The sequence below is a fragment of the Chrysochloris asiatica genome, unplaced genomic scaffold (genome assembly GCF_000296735.1).
Source record: "Chrysochloris asiatica unplaced genomic scaffold, ChrAsi1.0 scaffold00140, whole genome shotgun sequence".
Classification (NCBI taxonomy): domain Eukaryota; kingdom Metazoa; phylum Chordata; class Mammalia; order Afrosoricida; family Chrysochloridae; genus Chrysochloris; species Chrysochloris asiatica.
This window is the reverse complement of record NW_006408658.1, coordinates 3,121,612-3,140,925: the sequence shown is the minus strand read 5'-3', so window position 1 is coordinate 3,140,925 and position 19,314 is coordinate 3,121,612. Positions and strand designations below refer to the sequence as shown.

Sequence of the window (19,314 nt, the reverse complement as noted above, 5' to 3'; positions counted from 1 at the left end):
GAAAAAAAACCTCAAAATTATTCAAAGAAAATTAAGACCAGACTTGCTGGAGAAAGAGACTGGAGGAACCTAAGACTATGGTCCTCAACCATCCTTCAGGTCTGAAAAGGAACTCACCCTCATGGCCAAACTTTCATCCAAGAAGTAGATGGGTATATGGAGAGAATCACAACACTAGTACGGTATGTTGTTGTTGTTATGTGCTGTAGAGTCAGTTCCAACCCATAGCGACCCTGTACGGGGTTTCTGAGGCTGTAAATCTTTACAGGAGCAGAGCACCTCATCTTTCTCCCACAGAACGCTGGTAGTTTTGAACTGCTGACCTTGAGGTTCACAGCCTGATTCATAACCACTATGTACTTACTACGAATGATGGAACAGTCAATCAATCAAAATCCAAGGGGCAACATGTACTTAAGGACAAAGATGAGGAGGGATGGAAGGTGGTGAAATGAAAATAGGAGTCACAGGGAGGAAGTAGGATAATTGTTGTTCCATGAAGGGGAGTGCATTGAGATGAAGCAAAATGTATTATTTGTTGAACATAAAACGTATACTCTTGTCTGTAAACTTTCACTCAATCTAAAATAAAAAAGTTTTTTTCAAAAAATCAAGAATGTAACTGAACTCACCTCTATGTTTCAACTTTCAGTAAATCAATAGACAGGACTAGTAAGGTGAACAGGGGTCCTGGTGTGACACTGTGGGCTAATGCATCAGACTTCAAAGTCATTTGAACTGCAAGGTCAGTGGTTCAAGCTCACCAGCTGCTCATTAGAAGCCCTATACCGAGTTGTCATGGATCAGAATCGACTCTACGGCACTTCACAACAACAAAAACATAAGGTAAACAACATCGGGGGGGTACCCACTCCTTAAAACAATCAACCATTTGAGATCAAAAGAGCAGTATCTGCCCATACACAAAGTTCGGAAGACATGAAGAGATAGGAAAGAAGAACAAATGGGAATGAGAAACTCAGGAAGGAAATGGGATAAATGCCATGCATTGTGGGGATTGCAATCAATGGCATGAAACAAATCTTTCTCCTCTAATATCAGCCTGCCTATCTGTCCAGAAATGCCTTTGAGCTCAAGGGAGTAGATTTGAAAAGTTCCCAGAAGGTAAGGTCCCTGAAGCATCAGGATTATAACTGTCCCTGATACTTCAGGAACTAACCAGAGACCCAACAACAGTGGAGCCAGAACCCACGCTTCACATCCTCTGTAAGTGAATCTGGACCAGGATCCCTGAAGTGGGAGCCTGAGGAAAGAGTAGGGAGTTGTTATACCCAACTTAGCCAGAAAACAGGAGGGCTCTGTCTCTTCAGTCCAGATCTGTGTTCCTTTGAATTTCTGAGACACTGGTGTTGACCTAGGTGGGGAATAGTAGCAACTGTGAACTATCTCAGGTCACAAGGCACATGATAGATAACTCTAGGACTCTCTTCTCTCTTTTAGTCTCCTCCGTCTACTTGGTAGTGCAGGGATGCAGAGAAGTTAGAGTTAGTCTGTGGGAGATTAACTGGACATGGTTAGAGATTTGGGAAATGCATCACCTAGGAATCTATTGAGAAAGTATTTGAATTATGGGGTAGGAATCAAATTCAGTCTATGTCACTTCATAGACAAGAGACAAAAACCACAGATAACTCAGGAAGTAGCTGAGCTGATTTCAATTAAATCTAAAGAATCTCTAAATAATAATAATATGAGCCAGATGTCCTAGTGGTGTCATGGGTTACACACTGGACTGTTAGCCACAGGGTTGGAGATTCTAATCCACCATATGCTCCCTGAAGTAAAATGAGACTTTCAGCTCCCAAAGAGATTTACAGACTCAGAAAACCTATATAGAATCTATATACATAGGAACTGACTCCATGGCAAATAAGCACAGCCTCAAACAAAAAATTATGACCAAAAATGCAATAAACTACCTGTCTATGGATATATTCAATAATATCTGAAAGTAGGCTTAGGAGAGATGATTGAAAGCCTATCTAAATTCTATGGCACTAGATGATCATTTACAAGGATTTTCTTCTAAAATGATCTTTCTACTTCTTAAAACAATGCTTCTGCAGCTGTAAAAATGGCTTGAGTTGCATGGTCTCTGCTTTCTTCTCAGACCTTCTACTTCTCTGGCTTCCTCAGCCTTTCCTTAGCAAGATCTGTCATTAGCAAGATCTGATTGTAAACTAAGATTGAAAAAGGAGAGGGAAAGAACAAATGTGTTCTCAAAGAGTTTACTCTTAGGCTTGAATATGGAGGAACATCAAAAAGGGGGAAAGAATAGGCAGTAAGTGAGGGAAATACATGAAATAATCTTCCTGTGTCTTCCTCAAATCTAATCCTAGTGCTAGGAGTAATTATCTCAATGCTTTGGGGAAGACAAAAAACATACTGCTTTCTCTAGGCTACCTATAGATACTGATGTCTGAATTGTCTGATTTTCTATGTGGCTGTGCCCTCCAAAGATCAATCCAAGATTGTCCCTGATTCCAAACAAGGCATTTTCAATTCTCTCAGGAGTGCTTCCAAGATGTGAGATGGTGAGAATTGGGGTCCATATTTATAAGAATTAAATGCAAAATTTTTACAGAGAGAAGGAACAGGGGAAGAGAAGAGGAACAAAGATATGGGGAAAAAAAAACAACAACAAGGCTAATAGGGGCTGGATGAATTGTGGCAAGTCCTGGGCTTAGCAGGTGCTAATCAGTTCATGTGCCAGACTTACAAGTGAATTGATTCAAAGAGAAAATTGAACAGCAGATTAATGAACATAGTACATGGGCACAGAAAGGTACTTCAATCTCCACTCAAGACTTAAAATTATTTTCTATGGGTTTTTAATTTAAGGACATTCTCCAGTTCTAGAACTTCATATTTGTAATAGACCATTCCATCAAGGCAAAGCACAGAACCACGGTACAAGAGGAATAGAGATTGAGATATTCCTCTTGTGAATGAAACAGGAAGGTAAATCAGAAGCTATGACTAAGTAAATAGTTTTGTAATCTTTATTGATCCCTTTAACAAGATTCTCCCTTAGGAGATGAGCTCAGGAAAACAATATGAAGAAACAAAATACAAGGAGGATTCAAAAAGTTTATGGAACAGTGGAATTAAAAGACAATGAACTTTTCCCATGATCTTTTTAAAGGTCCCTCATACAATAGTTAAGGAGCTCTGGTAGCACAGTGTTTACTAATTGGGCTGCTAATCTCACCATCAGTCAGTCATTCGAAACTACCAGCTGTTCATGGGAGAAAGATGAGGCGTTCTGTTCCCGTAAAGATTTACAGCCTCAGAAACCCTACGCAGGGTGGATATGAGTTGGAACTGACTCCATGGTACATAACAACACATACAATAGTTGACTAAGAAGGGAATGGAACAGTGTGGCAAACAAAAGCAGAAGTTACAGGTAGACAGAAAACAGGGATTCTAGATTCTGGAAAGCTACCCTCAATATTGTAGGAGCATCAGGATGGGTACAAAAAGAATTTCCAAATAGTCTAAGCATTTCTATTTCACACAGAAAGCAAATGTATTTACATATTCACTGGCCTTGAGCCTGAAGAAATTGTTCCTTCTACTTTTATGTCATCCACATTTGAAACGTACCAGTTTAAATGATGGAAAGGACACATAATGCCAATGAATCTCAACTTGCTTATAGAAAATATAAATTGTTAAAATAGTCATTACTATTTCATTGTTGTTGTTAAGTGCCTTCAAGTTGTTTCAAATCAAAGCAAGCATATATCATGTTTCTGAGGCTGAAAATCTTTGTAGGATCAGAAAGCCTCATCTTTCTCCCATGGAACAGCTGGTGGCCTCGAACTGCTGACCTTGTAGTTAGCAGGCCACTGTTTATCCTATAGAGTCACTGTACTCCCCATTTGATAACATTGAGTGTCATAAATTATATAATGTTTAAAAAGTAATTTCAAAGGAGTCAAGGTCATACCTCATGCACTTGACTATTAGCAAAGCAAAATATGTTCTATAAATCAGGTGTGAGGGACCATCTCTAGAAGACAGCAGTTGGGTAGAAGATTTTGCTTTGAGTTGGAGGATCGGTAGGACTGAAGGAAGAGGACTGGCAGAGAATACCCATTCTCCCACCTAACAGAGTGTCTTTATTGGGTAAGATTGAGTCTGAGAGGAACCGCTTGAGCTGACTCGAACTATATTTAGAGAATATAAAAAGCATAGCTAGAAACAAAAAGTATTATTTGAACCCTACAAGAAAGCATCTATAAAAATATCATTCATTTCTTGGTTTACCACCACCCCAAACCAATTTTTCCACATCACAGTTTTAAAACTTAATTATATCATGGTTGAAGAATCAAGTAATTATTACATACAATTATTAGGTTCTGAAGTGTCCTAAAAAATGAATACAATTCAACCCTGTGTATTAGGCAGAATTAAGATTAGCACTATATAGCATGGGTAGTTAAGACTTAGGTTTTGAGACCTTAGTTCTTTCATTTGTAAAGAGGATATAACTGGATGCTGAACAACTAAATGAAATGTGGTTGTCATTAGGTACAACTGAGTCAGTTCTAACTCATAATGACCCTATGTACAACAGAACCAAACACCGCCCAGTCCTGCATTGGACATACAGCCTTGGAAAATATGTGCACTGTTCCCAGTAATTAGAAAGAGCTCCAAAAATAACTGATATCTAATTTTGTGTTTTCTTGGTTAGTCTAATGATTGAAAAACAAGACACTTATATATCTGATGAAAAGAGTTTCTAAACCCATAAAATAACACCTTGGTAGAGACGAGGTACTATTTCAATCTGCTGTTCTTAGGGTCACTATGAGTCAATTTGTTGCACTTACCCACTAACACCATCAGGACTCCTGAAAGGGGGACAGAAGGACTTTAAAGATGGATTTCATCACCCACAATAAGAAGAAACAACTTTTCATCTGGTTTAATGTCAAGGGTTATATCTTCATAGTGATGTTTAGTCTTCTTTTAAAGAAGACTGCTTCTACTAAAAGTTAAGAATCCAATAACTACAAATATCTAATAAATAGAGGGGGGAAAGATACAATCCAGACCCACCAAATAGAATGAATAGAATTTAAATTTTTTCCTGTGTATTATTTTATAAAATATCCAACTAAAGCAAGATAAATATAGCTGAGAGGCCAGAAAGTGTCAGGGAGAGTGGGATCATTTCTTGCATTCTTTGTTAAGTTATTTGGGTATAATTTGACAGCTAAATTGCAGCTATTGTACTCTATGTGGTCATTTAAAGGAAAACAAAGAAGAAATTTGTTAGTACAAATTAGGAAATATACAAAAATCTTAGTTTTTGTTCTTCAAATGGATTTATATAACTTTTAACTATCATCTGGATGACTACAGAGCAATACAATGATTCCAGGTTAATGTCTCTTTCTTAAAAGATATTGTTAATTTTTTAGTTTGTATGTATGTGGACAGCAAACAGAATTCTTGCGAATGCTTTATAAACTTTTCTGATGTGATGCATAGTAAGAAATTCAATTTGTACACAACCCCCCAAACAAAAACACAATGCATGTACATGCACAGATATAACTGGAAAAAAGTTCTCAAACAATACACATTAATGAGTACGCTAATATGCCCTATACTGTACTCATTTGCTCTTCTATATTAACCTGTTGATTCTTTAATTGATGTTAAACCTAATGACAGACTTTTCAAAACTAAGTGATCCCTAATATAGTATGCCTTCAAGTTTGCAAAATGAGAAATAGAAACATTTACAATTAATATTCATATGCCAGCTAATTAGTTTTCTTCCTCTTTCTTTTCTATGAAGACACAACAATTCTATAAAAAAAAAAAATTAAACAAAAAGTATATGTAAACAAATCATATTACCTTAGTCCTTTTTTTAGTTTAAAGTCATAGAAATATTTCCTTAGCATGACACAAAGGATAAACATAAATTCACTTCGTTCTGCATAATTGCACCCAACTAAAGAAAATCCTTCTGTCATCATGTATCTTGAGTCAGTAGTAAATTTTTATCCTAATTTTACAGATCAGTAAAAGAAATATATGATATAATATGACAGCTCAGCAAAATGGCACCATCTCCATTGAGGTTTCAGACTTCCTCCTGAATTGTTTTGTCAGGTCTCCCAGCTGGCAGCTCTGGCTGTCCCTGCCCCTCAGCCTCCTCTTTCTCCTGGCCATGGGGGCCAATGCCATTCTCCTAATCACCATCCGACTAGAGACTTCTCTGCATGAGCCCATGTACTATCTGCTTAGCTTTCTCTCCCTGCTGGACATTGTGCTCTGCCTCACCGTCATCCCCAAGGTCCTGGTCATCTTCTGGTTTGATCTCAGATCCATCAGTTTCTCTGCCTGTTTCCTCCAGATGTACATTATGAATTGTTTCTTGGCCATGGAGTCATGTACATTCATGGTCATGGCCTATGACCGCTATGTGGCCATCTGCCACCCACTACGATACCCATCCATCATCACTGACCAATTTGTGACCAAGGCTGCCATTTTTATTTTGGCCAGAAATGCCCTTATGACTTTGCCCATTCCCATTCTCTCAGCAAGACTCTACTATTGTGAGGATAATGTCATTGAGAATTGCATCTGTGCCAATATGTCTGTCTCCAGGCTCTCCTGTGATGATGTCACTATTAATCGCCTCTATCAATTTGCTGGAGGTTGGACCCTACTAGGATCTGACCTCATCCTCATTTTCCTCTCCTACACCCTCATACTGCGAGCTGTGCTGAGACTCAAGGCTGAGGGAGCTGTGACCAAGGCTCTAAGCACATGTGGCTCCCACTTCATCCTTATCCTTTTTTTCAGCACCATCCTCCTGGTCTTTGTCCTCACTCATGTGGCTAAGAAGAAGGTCTCCCCTGATGTGCCAATCTTGCTCAATGTCCTCCATCATGTCATCCCTGCAGCCCTCAACCCCATTGTTTATGGGGTGCGAACCCAGGAAATCAAGCAAGGAATCCAAAGACTACTGAAGAAAGGGTGGTAATATGAACATCCGGAATTAGACCTCTGAATTCTTACAGTATGATGATTTACAAGTCAGTAATGGATGAGTGGGCTGATACTCATGTCTACGAATAATAATCTCAAATTGAGTAACGTAGATATGTGACTTCTTTTCTGAACCTTCAGGGTATTTTTAAAGTTTCTCTTTTTCTCATTTCTCTACTAGGAATCTCCTGAACCCTTTCACCTTTATTTCAATGATTGTATAGCATAAGGTCGTTATGGATTGGTACGAACTCGATGGCACCTAACAACAAGAAATTCCTAATGTTTAGAATTCTGATATGTTTTTGGCAGACTCTATAAAGAAAATTTCATGTTCCTTAAAATACTATTGCTAATTTTTTGTGGATTTTATATTACTGAAAATATAGCTCTGGATATTATTTTGTTTGTGTTGTATTATTCTTATTTTTCTGAAAGTAGCATACTAGAAAGAAAAAAAAAAGCTTAAAAGTTTAAAGTTTATTCCTAAATTATGAGAAGTTTCCACTGGTCTGTACTTAAGACTTTGTCTTTCAGCACTCAATGACATCATTGTTTTGTGTGTGTGTGCATGTGTGTGAAAACAATAAGAAATGAGTTTTGTTTCATTGGAGAGACTCCTAAATCTTCCTCCTCATTGAGGTCTGCCATTGTTTATCTTTGAATCCAGGGCATCACGTCTTATAATATGTGAACATATCTCTGATAAGAGACAAAGGTTTAAAAGGATTTAACATATGATTAAGTAATAACACTGATATATAAAATAGTCCAGTTGAACATTATTTTCTAATTGAACAGAGTTTGAGCACACACAATCCTGGGAATTCTATGAGCGACTGATGTCACAAAAGATGAATTACACATTGCTATTGTTTTGAGCTCAAAACATGGTTAGATGGTCCACAAAAAACTGAATTTCCAAAGTACATGCTTAAATGGAAAATCTGAGAATGGTGAGGATTGAAAGAGGGTAATGGAGGACACGTGGCAGCTTAATAAAGTATTAAATGGAAAATTGCAAAGTATGGGTTGTAGTCCTTGCTTAATTTACATACATACACATACACACACAAATTGTATTTCTAGTAACAAATCACTTGATCTCACTGTCTCAGGATGTTGTTGTTGTTGCTAAGTGCCATCGAATTGGTTCCTGCTCTATGGCACAACAGAATGAAACACTGCCCAGTCCTGCATCATTTTTACAAATGTTATTATGTTTGAGTCCCCTGTTGCTGCAACTGTGTCTGTCCATCTCATTGAAGGCTTTTCTCTTTCACTGACCATCTTCTTTACCAAGCCTGATGTACTTCTCCAGGAATTGGTCCCTCCTACAACATGTCCAAACTGTGAGATGTGAAATTTTGTCATCTTCACTTCTAAGGAGCATTCTGATTGTACTTCCTCCAACACATATTTATTTGTTCTTCTGAAAGTTCATGGTACACTCAATATTGTTTTCCAACACCATAATTCAAATGCATCAATTCATCTACGGTATTTCTTATCCATTTTTCAGCAAGCAAGATTGTGTCATCTAGATGTCATAGGTTGTTAATGATCCTTCCTCCAATCTTGCTGCTACATTTTCTTCTTCATAGAATCCAGTTTCTTGGATTATTTTCTCAGCATACAGATTGAATGGGGAACAGGGTGACTACATAATTTTTTTTTTTAATTATGTATACACACACACACAATGCAAGACTAGATTTATATTTACATATTTGAACTATATTTGCAGATACATAGAATCTTGGAATGGTTTGTCTTTTTTCTTTTTAAGAGTGTTGAGTGGAAAATTAAAAATATAACCAGATATCTTGAAGGAATGAATCACTAGGCTTAAGGATTTAAGACCACAGTCCTGAGGAACATCCAGACCAACTGGCATAACAGAGTTTTTGTTGTTGTTCAGTGCAGACAAATTGTTTCTGACGCATGTTGTTTGTTGTTGTTGTTATGTGCCGTGGAGTCAGTTCGGACTCATAGAGACCCTACACAGGGTTTCCGAGGCTGTAAATCTTTACAGGAACAGACCACCTGATCTTTCTCCCATGGAACCGCTGGTAGTTTCAAACTGCTGACCTTGTGGCTCGCAGCCCTATTCATAACCACTATGCTACCAGAGCTCCTATAGCAATCCTGTATAGGGTTTCCAAGGAGCAGCTGGTAGGTTTGAACTGCTGACCTTTCCTTTAGAAATCCAGTGCTTACCCTACAGTACCACACCAGTACTCTCATATAACAAGAGTATGCAAAGACAATATTCTTCATCTTACTTTGGTGATATAATTTGCTCTTAAAATCTCAACAACAAGGTGGCCAGGAGACTGGCTTCTAGAATATGCCCTGTGGTTGTTTAAACGATTATATATCCCTATGTGGTTTTTGTTTGTTTGTTTTGGTTTTGGCTTTGGTTTTGTACAACTAAGGGGGGAAAAACGGAGAGGGGGTTTTCTTGATAAAAGAAACAATCTATGACGGTTTTAGGGGGACAAGGAAATGATACATGACTAGAGAGTAAACAAGCATTGACATGGGTGATGGGTCAGGCAATATTCAACTGGAAGAAGGCTAGCAGAAGAAAGATGGGGGTGACAGGAGACACAGGGAGGAATGCAGTGGTTAAAGTGAATAGCGGTAAATGTTGTTAACTGTTGGTGCATGGAGGGGGTTGCAACCATATCATGAAGCACCATATCATGATTTGTTGAATGTAAAACTGATCTGCTCTGTAAACCTCCAACTCAATTTACAATAAAAAGTTAAAAAAAAAAAACAAAAACTCAACAGCAACCATCTATGTCACAACTATTGTTCACTCCTAATCAGAGGCAAAGAAGAGTGAAGAAAATCAAATATTCAAGGAAACAGTGCAAATGAATAACGAACCACTTGAAACAGAGCCCCCATAGCCTGAGAGCAAAGCTAGACTGGTTATCAGTACATCTATTTTGATCAGGGCCACAATAGAAGGTCCTGGACATAAAAGGAGGGGAAAAATAAAAAGTAAAGCAAAATTCAAAATCATAAGCTATGGGCTTATAAAACATTGTACCGCAGGGTTGGTTTGAACTACAAGGTCCATGGTTCAAACTCACCAGCCACTCCTTAGAAACCCTATAAAGGGTCGCTATGAGTCAGAACCAACTCGAAGGCATTTAACAACAACAGCAGCAATAAAAAATTAATTAAACTATGAAGAATGAAATATACTCTTCAGTGCAATAAACCATATGAAACCAAAAGGTTCGGGTTTGCACAAAAACAAAACTCAGAAAGCAGGAAAGGACAAGAAAGAAGGTCAAATGGAAACAGAGAGCCCAAGGCGAAAGTGCTGTCATATTGAAGAGATTGTAACCAATTTTGCAAAGAAAAATATATGTGAAATGTTAAGTGGAAAACTAATTTGCTCTGTAAAATAAAAATTTTAAAAAGATAGTAGGTGGATAAATCGGGGGCAATCAGATAAATTTCCATGTAATTCTAACACTGAAATAAGGCACATAAAGTATAAGAGATAAATTGCTAGACAGTGAGGTCTCTTCATAACCTTGTAAGCAAAATCAGACGATTTACTGGACAAGGAGAACTTGAATACAAGGCAGAGAGGAGATAATTAAAGGAGTGAAAAGCTGAGCTGGGAAATGAATTTAGCAGCTTAGGTGGAGGGGCAAGTCTGTTTGAAACAAAAGAGAGGAGGTATATAAAGATGTTTTGAAGTGAAGCAGTTGGAAAGTCGAGAAAGAATTCCCTCTAAGAATATCCATCACTCATGGTCAAGTATGAGAAAACAGCTTGTCAGAGAGGGTAATTGATTTGGAGACCTTATTCAGAGACTGTGAGCCACAGAGATGTTTTTCTCAAATAAAAGTTTAATATAACTTAGAAAAGTATATTCATAACATAATGTACCTTTTCTGAAAATGAAACACTTACTGAATTGAGAAAAAAATAATCCTTATTATTGACACATCCATAGATGAATAAGCACTAAACTGATAACCACAAGGCCAGCAGTTCCATTATTTGGGTCACTATGAGTGGGAACCAACTTGATGACACATAACAACAGCAACAAAGGAAATGTAAATATGAAATAAAATAAAATGTGTGCCTTTTAGAGAAAGGGAAGATAGGAATTGAGACTTAGGGCTAGATGCTAAATAATAGTTTAAGTTTGTTAAGTATTGTGGAGTCGATTCAGACTCATAGTGACCCTGCCCAGGGTTTCCGAGGCTATAAATCTTTATAGGAACAGAACTCCTCATCTTTCTCCTGTGAAACCGCTGGTAGTTTTGAACTGCTGACCTTGAGGTTGGCAGCCCAACTCGTAACCACTATGCTAGGCTTCTTTATGGATCCTCTTTCCTGTAACAGAGGTGTTCCCATGTGACTGGGACCTCCAGAAATCTGACAGGGATCCTTAATCCAGCTTGGCAAAGGTGAGAATTGTTTCCTAGTATTTCAATATTCAGATTAATGAATAAAACTGTTAGCATAAAGCTAAAAGAGTTCATTGTATCGTTGTACCATGACTGAGGAGTATGAGTAGCTCAACTCAACAAAAGAAAAACTAATTAACAAACTATTTATCAAAACAACTATTGAGTTCAAATCAAATCACATTTTCTGTCATTCACTGGAGCAAAATTACATTTATTTGAATATCCTCTGTAGAAAAAAACATTTTATATCTCAATAAGTATATATTTTTGTTTTGTTTCATTATACTTTTATCAATATCATCTGATGGTAATACCTGTTCTTCTCTGAGCATATCTATTGTACCCTTGGAGGGGGCGGAGTGTATATATGCAAATGTGTAAGAATGCGTGGGGGTATGAATAAGTCCCTAATGTCCAAGGAAAATACTCATGTCTGCAGGTCAAAAAACAGTGTAGCATCGCACAGGACTATACCCCAAGAAGCTCTTTCTCTTTCCTCCCTTTATATCTGTTTTGTGGGCTTGCTATTCCTAATTTCTTCCTCCATCCCAAGTGAATAGAGATGGATAAACTCCCCTTGGGAAAAGTCCCTAAGGCCACTAAGGTTGGAAAACTCTCAGCTATATATCAGTATGTAGTGGAAGCCCCATGAGTGGAGCCATACCCCATGTTACTATATCTTTCCAAGGTGATTCTGTGAAAGGAAACCTGGAGAGGAACCTGAGAAGCATGGGTACCAAGTCTAAGCAGAATGCAGAAAGGCTCTGTCTCTTCAGCCCAAAGGTATGAGCCTATCCTTTCATGAGTCCAGGGTATCTGAACAATCTTAGCAGAGGTAGTAGAGACTGTGTCCTATGTGACAAGAGGGCCTTTCTTTATTGTTTTGGCTTCCTCTGAATGCTTGATATACCAGGGAAATGGATAAACACAAGCTGGTCCATGACAAATTAACTGTTGTGTTGTGATAGATAAAACGTGGAACCCAGAGGAAGGACTGAGTATCTGGAAATTTAGAAACCCTAAAAGAAAAAAAAAAAAAAAAATGTATGCAAATATTGACTGGTTAAGAATTTGAGTGAGGAGAAAATAACATATTTTAGTTGGACCTAAAGAATTTCTAAAACCTGAAATGCTTGTACTAAAAAGGTCTGACAGAAAAAGCAATTTCCTTCAGCCTCTAGATTAAATTAATAAAAATTTGAAGGATAAACTGATGGGAATATTTTGCAAGTTTATATGACCACCATTGGACTGTTGTTGTTAACTGCCGTCAAGTCGGTTCTGACCCATAGCGACCTATACTGGGTTTCCGAGGGTGTAAATCTTTACGGGAGTAGAAAGCCTCATCTTTCTCCCACGGAGCGGCTGGTAGTTTCGAACCGCTGACCTTAAGGTTTGCAGCCCAATTCGTAACCACTACACTACCAGAGCTCCTTGGACTAGCAAATGTTAATATTCCTTTTAAATCTCAAAGTTTGTGCTTTCAGGGGATTATGGTATAGGTCTATCAGCAACCTGGGAGCAGGACTTGGTTTGGTTCCTTATATTGGTCTCACTTTCTCATCATGACCCTGATGGAGGAAGGAAATAATTAGCTGTACGGACTCAGTCCTACTACTGCTACAGGTTGGTTCTGATTACAGATGGAAATTGGAAGAGGGAGAGAAATAGATAAGTGCATAGTCAAGAACTTAACTCTAAAGTTGAGAAGGTACTCGATGTTTATTTAATGAATGGCCGAAGGAAAAAGAAAAAGCAAGAAGATAAGAAATAAATAATAGAAAAGTCATAGTATGTGATCTCCAAAAAATATATCCTAGTACTGTGAATAATCTTTCTGAAACTTTCCAGGAAATGAAAGAACATTCTGCTTCTTCTAGGCTTCTTTATGGATCCTCTTTCCTGCGGCAGAGGTGTTCCCATGTGACTGGGACCTTCAGAAATCTGGCAGGGATCCTTAATCCAGCTTGGCAAAGGTGGGAATTATTGCCTAAAAGTGAAACTTTATAGTGTTACACAAAGCAGATAAAAATAAGATGTACTAGAAGGCAATATTTCCGAATCTGACAACCTGAAATTTTCATTTGCTGTGGCTGGATGCAGTCAAATATAATAGAGGTGGGTAGAGGGTGGGTGAAGTCCTATATGGTGCAAGTCTGGACTGCTATCCAAAAGGTTAGAGATTCAAGTTCACTCAAAGACACCTAGAAAGAAAGACCTGGTGATCAGCTTCCAGGAAGTCAGTCATGGAAAACCCTGTAGAGCACAGTACTACTTTGACACACATGGAGCCACCGTGAGTACAATTGGTTTGCTTTTTTATTCTTAATTTTAGCGGGTAAAATTGGGAAATTATCTAAACTCCTCCGATACAGCTTCAAACTACTTTTGTCTCCAAGGTTTTAAAACTAATCAGTCAGAACCCCTTTTTTAAGCAGAACATCAAAAAGAATTAAAAGATGAGTTGGGGATATAAGAGAGGCTGGTAATACCCACCATCCTTTGCTGATCAAGCAATTCTCAGGGTCATCTTGATAAGAAGGATGAAATATAAGAAAAAAAGAAAGCAAAAAGAACTGGAGGTATGAAAGCAAGGGCTCACATAGAAGGAAACATTTTAGTAGTTAATTAGGTTTTGATGATTGAAAGAATATTTTTGTTCTTGGTTCAAACTTCTGTTTAAAATTCTTTCCTATTTACTCAGCCCCCATTCAAAAAACGGGAAGTACGGTGACTTTTTAGGAAAAGCACTAGCACCAACCACAATATTAGAGTGCGAGCCCATCAGCCACTCTGTAGGAGAAAGATGAGGCTTTCTGCTTCCGGAAAGATTTATAACCTCAGAAACCCTGTACAGGGTCACTATGCGTCAGAACCAATTTAATGGCACTTAACAACAACAACAACAACAGTAATTCTAAAAACACCTCTCTACTTCTAAATTTTACTTTCAAAAATGATCATGACACTTGAGGACTAGACTTGTACTTGCTTATGGTAGTGTAGTGGTTACGAATTGGGCTGAGAACCGCAAGGTCAGCAGTTCGAAACTACCAGCTGTTCTGCTGGAGAAAGATGAGGCTTTCTGCTCCCATAAAGATTTACAGCCTCGGAAACCCTGTACAAGGTCGCTATGAGTCGAACCGACTCCAAGGCACATAACAACAACAAAGAACTCAGTAATCAAATCCAGTATCACAACTTTAAAGTGCTCAGAGGAATCCTGGGAGGTCGCCCAATTTATACTCCTTAGTTGCTGAGCAACAGTGACTAACAACTGGGTCTCAAGAACAAGTTTGCATCCAGCTTGCAAGTTTTACTCTTTAGCTTTGGGATTTGCTAAAGCTTTCTTCATCTCATTTCATTCATTGACAAAGTCATAAAAATAAGACATATCTCACAGGGTTGTTTTAATGATTCAGTTAGATAAAGATCCCACTGGATTTTAGCATAACGCTGGTGCCGCCGTAGAAAAACCCTGGACTACTAACCACAAGGTCAGAAGTTCAAACTTACCAGTCACTCCACACAAGAAAGATGGAACTTTCTGCTCCTGTAAAGATTCACAGCTTTAGAAACCCATGTAGGGAGGATATGAGTTGGAACCAACGAGAAGGCACTTAACAACAATATATTAGTCCCATGCCTAGTAAGTATTGAGATTCTGTACACTGTAAGCATTCTTGTATTTTACCAGCTATCTAAATGGATGTGAAACAATCACAGCTAAGTAATGATGAAAGAGAGTACATTCCACTAGATGACACTCAAGCAGAACAATGTGGACAGACCTATCAACATGCAAAACATGTTATAAAAGACTTCAGAAAGGCTGATGACAAATATTTCTCTGTCATTGCCTCTCACCATCACAAGGCAACTCATTTTTCTTAGCCTTTAAAATTCATCAGAAGGAAGTCCTGGAAATACTTTATTTTCATTTCAGAGAATCTAATCCTCACCTAAGGAGCTCTGGTAGTGTAGTGGTTACGAATGGACTGTGAACCAGAAGGTAAGCAGTTCAAAACTACCAGATATTCCGCAGGAGAAAGATGAGGCTTCTGCTCCCATAAAGATGTCCAGCCTCGGAAACCCTGTACAGGGTCGCTATGAGTCAGAACTGACTCCACGGCACATAACAACAACAACAACAACAATCCTCACCTAAGAAGGAGCCAGAAGTCCTGGTATGGCACTTAGGATGAACACTGGACCACAAAGTCAGTTTGAACTGTAGATGGGTCGTTCAAACCCACCAGATGCTCCTTGGAAACCCTATACAGGATGGCTATGAGTTGGAACCAATTCAGCGACACATAATAACTAAGAAGGAGCCTGATGACACAGTGGTTTAGGAGCTTACCTGCTAACTGAATGATTGGTGGGTTCAACTCACCAGCTACTTGGTGAAAGATGCGATGACTGGCTTCCACAAAGATTTGTGACATTGCAAATCCCACTGAGAAAGTCTACTCTGTCCATAGGGTCACTGTGAGTTGGAATCAATGCAATGATAATGGGTAAGCCTCACCTACACTCTCAAAAGCTTTTAGACATCTTGCTTTCGTTGCCATTTTCACTTTTCTTATACTTCCGCATTTCCAGTCCCATTACAGTGTTGTCACTTCCTTGGTCATCAGAATAGAACTTAACTTCTTTGCTCCCTAGCACCTGGCACAGTGTCCAGTATCTCAGGTGCATATGAGATAAAGAAGTGACAGCACTGAATAAACTCCGGTGTGGGTATGCTAGACATTATCTGCTGCTGGAAAACAAGATTGTGAAAGGAAATCTTAAAGATCAAACTTCATCACCTCTGCATTACTGAAATCAACATAGGTATTTTATCCCACTCCTCAATAGCAAAACTCACTGCCTCAGGTCTACTTAAAATAACTTTATATGCCTAATACTATGGCATCTTTCAAAAATAAGAAATATTCAGAAATGTGGAAACAGTATTTTCAAAAAAACTCAGTGGATTTTCTGTATTAATACATAAAATCTCCAGCTAATGCAAAATAACATGCTGGAAACTATCAGTTGCATCCAGTTAAGTTAATTTTTCCTTCCTTCATATAAAGTTAGAAATTAATTTTAATCCTAACTTTTTAGGTCACAAGAGAAACGCTGTACAAACAAAATCCACAAAATGACATCTTACAAAAATGGTTACAACTCCTCTGGGATCTCCGAATTTCTCCTGAACTGTTTTGTCAGCTCTCCAATCTGGCAGCTCTGGCTGTCCCTGCCCCTCAGCCTCCTTTTCCTTCTGGCCATGGGAGCCAATGCTGTTCTCCTCATCACCATCCGACTAGAGGCCTCTCTGCACCAGCCCATGTATTATCTTCTCAGCATCCTCTCCATGCTGGACATTGTACTCTGTCTCACCGTCATACCCAAGGTCCTGGTCATCTTCTGGTTTGATCTCAGATCCATCAGCTTCTTTGCCTGCTTTCTCCAGATGTACATCATGAACTGCTTCCTGGGCATGGAGTCCTGCACATTCATGGTCATGGCCTATGACCGCTATGTGGCTATCTGCCATCCACTTCGGTACCCATCCATCATCACTGGCCAATTTGTAGCCAAGGCTGCTATTTTTATTTTGGCCAGAAATGCCCTTATTACCATGTCTGTTCCCATCCTTTCTGCCCGACTCCATTACTGTGGGAGAAACGTCATTGAGAACTGTATCTGCGCCAATATGTCTGTCTCCAGGCTCTCCTGTGATGATGTCACCATCAATCGTCTCCTCCAATTTGCTGGAGGTTGGACCCTACTAGGATCTGACCTCATCCTCATTTTCCTCTCCTACACCCTCATACTGAGAGCTGTGCTGAAACTCAAGGCTGAGGGAGCTGTGACTAAGGCTCTAAGCACATGTGGCTCCCACTTCATCCTTATCCTTTTTTTCAGCACCATCCTCCTGGTCTTGGTCCTCACTCATGTGGCTAAGAAGAAGGTCTCCCCTGATGTGCCAGTCTTGCTCAATGTCCTCTATCATGTCATCCCTGCAGCCCTCAACCCCATTGTTTATGGGGTGCGAACCCAGGAAATCAAGCAAGGAATCCAAAGATTACTAAAGAAAGGGTGGTAATAAAGGCAACAGAACTTGCTCCCTGAATTCCTAAACTATGATTTCATATATTTCAGTTATGAGAAATTGGATTTAAAGCCATAGCTCAGAGACATAATTACAAAGAGAAAAACAAGTTTAAATATGAAATAATTTCTTAACTGTATTCCTCCTCTTCAGACCCTGACCCTGCTCCCAAGCAAAGAGGTCTATAATATTTTTACGTTTTTCCAATCTCTATGATATTGTTCATCCAAAATGTGAAAATTCAGAATAAGTTCTATAGTAGAGAAAGTATCTCAGCTTAATATTTTACTTACTATCACTTAATACTTACTATTTTTAAATATAGCTGTGGACATATATTGGTCTGAATTACAAATATTAGTATAATTATTGTTATTAACCCAGTTATTTAATGCAGTTGTGAAAAATCCACAGTATTTTAAATGTCATCCCTGAATGATATAAAGTGTCTAGAATTCATAAGTAAGTCTACTCAGTACCCTAACTGGGCCATTATCTTTTTTCTTCTTCTCCTCTACTCCATTAGGAAAAGCATGTGTATTTTTGGTGGGCATAGTCTTTCAAATAGTTCTTGCAAGAAATGCTCACATGTGGCGCAACAAGTTTTACTGGGTTTAGAAGAAGCAGGTATCATATAAAGTCTTTCCACAATGTCTTCACACCAGTGTCATGCTTGCAGTTTCATCTTCTTGATTCATAAAAGTATGATCTTGTACGTGGCTCTTCGCTTGTGGGCAGTATCAGAAAATGTTCCAGTAATGAGACTGAAATATAATAGGGTTCATCTCAAAGCTGGGTTGGCTCGTTTATTGGTAAAATATTTTATGAACAGTTTTTCCAGTTCATGAATTTTATTAACCTGCAGTAGATCAGATGCTTCAAATGTGATATTATTGAAGAACTCTTATTAAAAGTATGTAAAATATGAGCCAATGTGTATCCCAGGTGCATTATCTTCAAATTGGAAAGAAGTGGGAAGGAATGTGTAACATGTAAATATTGTAAATGACTTGATAAAGAGAGAAAACCTGATGTGCAGAGCTAGAAGTTCAGTTCTAGACCTTGCACAAACACAAACAAGACGTATGAGTGAAAAATATATATATATATATCAATAACCCCACTGATCTCAGAGTCCACATCTGTTACATGAAAACAGTGAACTAATTGCTTAGAAAATGTATGTCTAACTCTAAGAATTTATGAAAGCATCTTCTGCCCTAAGACAGGCATTATTCCCATAATTGAGTCTTTCTTCCGTACTTCTATTTAAGCACAGACAGAAACATCCCCCAACTCCCTCAAGATGACAAGTGAAACTAACTGAGAACTTTGTATTGGGGAAATGTCCAAATACTATAATTTATGATTTGTTTCATAGGACAAAAATCAAACCTTCCTGAAAGATCTCCTTCAGCCACATCATATACAGGTCTTAGACTGCACCTCCCTACTCAGAACAAGCATATAGCCTCCACTGATCACAAGGTTCCACATATATACACTTCTTGCCACAGAGCATTTCCCTCTGAACTAAGCTAGTTATTTGGTTTGAGATTTCATCTTGTGCTCGGAATTGAAATGTTACACAATTATTAATGTGGGAAATAGCAATTCCACCCAAGGAAAGTTTTCGTCAGACCCATAGTTCCATGTTCTTTCTTTCTGACCCCAAAAAGAAAATGCCTCAAAGTACACTCTTAG

The 19,314-nt window shown here is 38.4% G+C and overlaps 2 protein-coding genes across 2 annotated transcripts; both read left to right on the top strand.

Annotated features, from left to right (window-relative positions):
- The first annotated feature begins 6,097 nt into the window (after positions 1 to 6,097).
- LOC102811553 (olfactory receptor 56A3-like) lies at positions 6,098 to 7,045 on the top strand. The gene has a single exon (XM_006870206.1). The coding sequence runs from the start codon at positions 6,098 to 6,100 to the stop codon at positions 7,043 to 7,045; it is 948 nt and encodes a 315-aa protein (XP_006870268.1).
- Positions 7,046 to 16,656: 9,611 nt separating this feature from the next.
- Positions 16,657 to 17,604, top strand: LOC102811159 (olfactory receptor 56A3-like). Its single transcript, XM_006870205.1, has one exon. It carries the CDS (start codon positions 16,657 to 16,659, stop codon positions 17,602 to 17,604), a length of 948 nt encoding a protein of 315 aa, XP_006870267.1.
- Positions 17,605 to 19,314: the final 1,710 nt, after the last annotated feature.

What these genes read in the sequence shown, in the direction of transcription:
- LOC102811553 (XM_006870206.1), top strand. Translation starts at nt 6,098, where the DNA reads ATGACAGCTCAGCAAAATGGCACCATCTCCATTGAGGTTTCAGACTTC.
- LOC102811159 (XM_006870205.1), top strand. Translation starts at nt 16,657, where the DNA reads ATGACATCTTACAAAAATGGTTACAACTCCTCTGGGATCTCCGAATTT.